Here is a 5,550-nt window from a genome sequence, read left to right as displayed (position 1 = left end):
TTTCTTTCACCTCAAAATTTTGGGGAAGCTGGGCCTCCCCTGCCTCCCCCGACGAGCCACCACTGCTCACAGTAGTGCAAACGTGATAATAAAACTCAAATTTTATTATTTTATATGTATATAGATAGATAGATAGATAGAGAGATAGATAGATATTAAATAATGCAGTACTTCATTAGTTTTCTCAACATTATTTATTAAAAACATTTTAAATTTGTTGTCAATGTTTATTTCTATAGAGTTGTTTGAGGGAAAAATAGTGGTGCTGTAGATGATGGCTGTGTATAAATTGTTTTGACAGTGTTGTTCAGTTCAGAAATATATGTTTTCAGTTACTGCATTCTACATATGAGGAAAAAATAAACATAAATATTCAAAATTAATTAAATAATTTATGGTTGCAAAACTTATGTTGAACTAATAAACTTCCTCTGTGTTGTGACTTTGAATCTGGAGCCAGTTCTTAAAATTCGTCTGAATTTTGTCCAGCCCTTCCACACACACATGGATAGCAGGACTGTAATTCAGGCTTGTCAGTGAAAGTCTGTGTCGCTGATGAAAGCGGCTCCTCTGACCATGTGCCAAACTCTGCTGCTCTTTAGGGCGTAAGTGCTTGGAGAAGTAGTCAGCCTCACACACTCTCCCTAGCAGACACTCCCTGGGCTCAGGTACAAAATTAGATTCACTTTTGATACCTGGTACATTTTGTTTTGAAGCTTCAAGCACTTGTAAATAGTTCCCCTTTTAATGAGCAGGAAGGGAAAAAAGCTTTTCAGGAGCTCGCTGTGATTTTATAACCTCCTTAACTTCCATAAATTGTTTATAAGTGTGTCACCAGGCCATTCTGAGAAAGCCGTCGGCCTAGCATTAGCACGGTAAACACATGGTAGCCTACTTCAAATTGGTCTGAACGATTCAGGATTTGGTTCATGTGCTGCAGCTAATCTTCCTCAATAAACCTCTAAGGCGATGTGAATTTCAGCTCTAACAAACCAGAGCTGCTTTCTCTTCTGTGGGCTTCTTACTGTCTCACAATGAACTTTTGACACACTAACAGTTAAATTTTCTTTTATTTGTCCATGCTGTAGTCTTTTATCTCCTATCAGTTTTGGGGATGTCAGAGATAGATAGCAGCTGGCAGGTTTCGAGGTTCATTTTATGAGTCAGGATGGTTATTTTATGTCAGTCTATATGAGTTTTCTGAGTTTATTTTGTGAGTGGCTGATAGAAAGAGTGGCTGATATATATAAAATGCATTTTATACACTGAATTTTATTTGAAGTTCTAAATAAAACAAAGAGCATTGGAGTATGTATAAGAGAAAATACTACTTATGTCTTTCTACTTCAAAATTTGTCTAGCTACTTTAAAATAATATTTAATGTAATGTGTTACTTACTGTTTCTTTCTAATTGTTTGTGAAATTTACTAGCAGTTTATGAGTGAAATTTTTTTCCCACTATTTTTTTAGTATATATATATATGGAAATTTGGAACAAAATGTACAAATAGGCTTAGCTCATGAATATTAATTAGGTCATATTAATGCATGAAGAGATAGTTCAAATTAAAATTGTCATAATTTACTCACCCTCATATCATTCCAAACCTGTATGACTTGTTTTTTTTTTCTGTGTAACATGAAGATGTTTTGAAGAGTGTTGGTAAACAAACAGTTTTGGTTCACATTGACTTCTATTGTATTTTTTTTTTGTCCATACAGAAACAGAAACCGGTTGGTTACCACAATATTTCAAAATGTCTATTATTGTGTTCAATGGAAGAAAAAAAGTCATACGTGTCCAGTGAAGTAACCTAGTTAACATTCAAAAGGTCATTGACAGTCTTTATCTATTATCAACTAGAGCCAGAATAATTTAATTGTGTATTCTCAGTAAACCTTTCTACCTCAATTAACACACATTTCAGCTTGATCTTTATGTGCAGTAGTTGAACACTGATAACGTTTGATAACATCTTTTGTATACTTACAGTACATTATGCTTTCTCAAAAATGTTAGCTGCAGGCCCCTAAATGATGTCCGCAGTACTTTGATAAGTTTAATGTGATTGTTGTGGTCTTGTTTTACAGGGAGTAGCGAGCCAGACGCAGAGTGCTTACTTCCTCCCTGAATTTGCACTTTCTCCACAAGGAAGCTTTCTGGAAGACACAACAGGAGAGCAGTATCTCACCTACCGCTATGATGACCAGGTCAGAAACACAGCATCACACGCTCAGTACTCATCTGTTGAAATACACAAAATAATGTTCTTTTTAGCAGCATCATATGACCCCTTTAATTAAACCCGAGTCACACTTGCCACTTCCTTTTGTGGTGATTTAATTGCGCATCATACAACTGCTGCTCCGAGAAATGATCATGGTTCATTAGCTTCTTGAATTTAATACTATCTAATAGGCTCTGTTCTAAAACCAGGTGAGCTGCCTTGCTGTCTACTAGCATTGGGTAAAATAAGACATTTTTAATTAAGTTTAACATTTCTTTATCAATATTATTCAGTGTTGAATGAAAGGTATGAATTGAATTACTTTTATTATGATATATAATTATGCTTGATATTAATTATTCCTAATTATGCTTTGGAACAATCAGTATGTCGAAAACGCACCTATGATGCTGTCTAGGTAGGTAGCTCACTAGGTTTTGGATCAGATCTATAAATTTGTTTTTAGCATTGCATGAGTTTTTTGTAGAAAAGTGAACTTGGCGTATGATTGAATGAGTCAGCAATTAATTTGTCAATCATTTATAATGTCTGTCTGTGCATTTCTGTGCTCCACTGAGAGGAAAACGGTTGGAAGAATAGTGAGAAATCAGTGCTACTTTTTATTTTTATTTGTGTTTTGTGCTGTAAGTAACATTTAATATGATATAAACTTAATTGTCATGTTTAACAAATTCTGATGATGAAGTTTTCAATACGAAGAATAATTATTTAAAATTGGATTTTAATGCAACTTTTTCATTGGCCAGGTTAGAATCAACTTTTTTTTGATGCAATTTATTAAAGTCTATTGTATATCTATATAAAACATTTTTATACACTATCGCTCAAATGTTTGGGGTCAGAAAGATGCATTAAATTAAACATTAAACATTTATACTGTTTCAAAAGATTGCATTTCAGATAATCAAGAATCCTGAATTAAATGCATCACAGTTTTCACAAAAAATAGTAAGTTTCACATTTAAGTGTTACATTCAAATTACATTTGAAACTATTCAAATAATTAAAAAAAAACTGCTATTTTAAATTGTAATAATATTCCACAATATTAAAATTTTTACTGTATTTTGGATCAAATAAATGCAGTCTTGGTGAGCATAAGATACTTTTTTCAAAAACATAAACAATAATGGATTTAATATATTTTTATATTAAGCAGTATTTTAGCTTTTAGCTTTATTGACCAATCAGAATCCAGGACCAGAACTATCCTTTTTGAAATAGTGAAAGAGTTATTAAATATGGGAGCACAAGACCCTGTCGATAATGTAGATTTTGATTTGTTCAAAAATCGCAGATATAATAGAACCTTCAGTGACAGGCGCTGTGTTAGGGGTGGTTCTTTGGGACTCTGCTTTTGGGCTATTTCCTCTCGGTACGATCAGTTAAGACTTTCAGATCAGCCTCTCGGCTTAAGGGGAATTCGGGCCAGGCTGTCTCGGTAAACCCTCTGTAACAGGAAAGTCCAGGTAAACTTGAAGTTTATAGGCATTATAAAGCTCTGCCTGACTGTTTTCTTTTGAGCGCCTGCCTTGGGAGCCATTAACCCAGACACACTGTATGCCATCGGACTGTTTTGGGGCCTGTTATGGAAACCTTGGTTGGTGTCAGTCCAGCACTGATGTCTGTTTCCAGGCCAGTTGTTATGTTTGTGACGTGTTGGCATGCATGTCAAGGATGGCTTTTATTATGGTGATTTAATACAGGAATGTGGCGGTGGCACGGCAACCACGCAAACACATGCTGCTTCCTGTTGTTAGGACAAACTTCCAAGCATTTCTGCTCATATGAGCTCGTACTAATGCACTGCTGTTGTATATCAATGCTGATAGGTGTGTGTGAGTATGTGTGTGTGCAAAAACATTCTCAATGGCTGTGTTTGCGATTGCATTCTACCACACTGCTCTTGCTTTTGCTGCAGTATATATTGTATGTTCATTTGTATTTTTCAATTTCCTCCAATTTATCAATTTGGCATGGATTTCAATAGTTTTTATTCTATTGTTGTTAGTATTTGTTTGGTTTTAGTTTTTCCCCAGAGTTTAGTTTCAGTTTATTTCATTTTAGTATTTCAGGGCTGCTAAAGTTAATTGCACTATTTGTATAATTTAAAAATGTTTTAGGTCCTTTGCAGTTGGGTTGTAAATGTTCCAGTTATAGAATATAACATGTATCAAAGTCAAAAATAAATTTGTGGCCATTTTAATTTACTTAATTTTGGAAACATGAACATATGTTTTTAATTGATCAAAAAGACACCAGTTAGCATTTTAGAAATACAAATAAAGAATTTTCATTTGAATTGTGTGCGACAATTCATGTCTTATCAAGTAAATAATCAAAAAATATGTTACAAATGTTAAAAATAGTTTACATACCTGAAATTAAAAACATATTACATACCTGAAATTACATTCACCAGTGTTAAAACTTTACTGGTAACAAAAACTTCAACAAGTAGCAGTTTTGACAACAAGCATGGTATATTTTGAAAGGTGTATTTGTTCTGCTATTTTTTGTAACTTTAATATTGTTTATGTACTATTATAATATTCATTCATATTTTGAATTATCTCTTATTTTTTTAAATTTTCAGGTTTCATTGTAATTTTGTTATGGTTTTTTAAAAATATATATTTTACATTTTTTTATTTATTTTTAGTACTTCAACTTAAAGGGTTAGTTCACCCAAAAATGAAAATTAGGCTGCGTTTTACTCACCCCCGAGGCATCCTAGGTGTATATGACTTTCTTCTTTCAGATGAATCCAGTTGGAGTTATATAAAAAATTGTCTTTGATCTTTCAAGCTGTTTAATGCCACTCAGCGGGTGTTGCAGTGCATCAGTCCAAAAGAACTTAAAGGTGACATATCATGAAAATCTGACTGTTCCAGGTTTTAAGTGCTATAATCAGGTCCCCGGTGCATCTACCAACCAAGGAAACGTGAAAAAAATTAACCCAGTAACTTTGTTTTGGTAAGCCTTTTTCTGCAAGCGTCTGAGAAAACGAGCACGTCTGATTTCGCTCTCCTGGTGACGTTGCAAAGGGATCTCATTATAATATTACCGCCCCTTAATCTGTAAATTTCCACCCATGGCGCCATAATTTTGATTTCGCAAGCGACAACGATGTACCAGTTCTAAAGTCATGGTGAAAGTTTGAGCAAAACATACTAACTGTTCTGCCTTCGTCTGCACAGACAAGCACAGAACACTATTTAGATCTAAAATAAACATGCAATTTATTTCCCAGCAGTTTACCTTCACAGACATAACCGACTGTTTTTGTAACTCGTGTGT

General features: G+C 34.0%; 1 protein-coding gene across 1 annotated transcript in view; it reads left to right on the top strand.

The window, feature by feature from the left end:
- Positions 1-5,550, top strand: part of LOC107736989 (ADAMTS-like protein 3) — a 195,209-nt gene that overhangs the window by 34,609 nt on the left and 155,050 nt on the right. Inside the window, exon 3 of the mRNA XM_016548379.1 lies at positions 2,093-2,212. Coding sequence (XP_016403865.1) covers positions 2,093-2,212 — 120 coding nt within the window. The remainder of the gene's footprint in view (positions 1-2,092; positions 2,213-5,550) is intronic.

This window comes from Sinocyclocheilus rhinocerous, unplaced genomic scaffold (assembly GCF_001515625.1).
Source record: "Sinocyclocheilus rhinocerous isolate Xijiao unplaced genomic scaffold, SAMN03320098_v1.1 scaffold433, whole genome shotgun sequence".
NCBI classification, from domain to species: Eukaryota; Metazoa; Chordata; class Actinopteri; order Cypriniformes; family Cyprinidae; genus Sinocyclocheilus; species Sinocyclocheilus rhinocerous.
The sequence above is the reverse complement of the archived record's forward strand: the minus strand, read 5'-3'. Positions and strand labels throughout refer to the sequence as shown.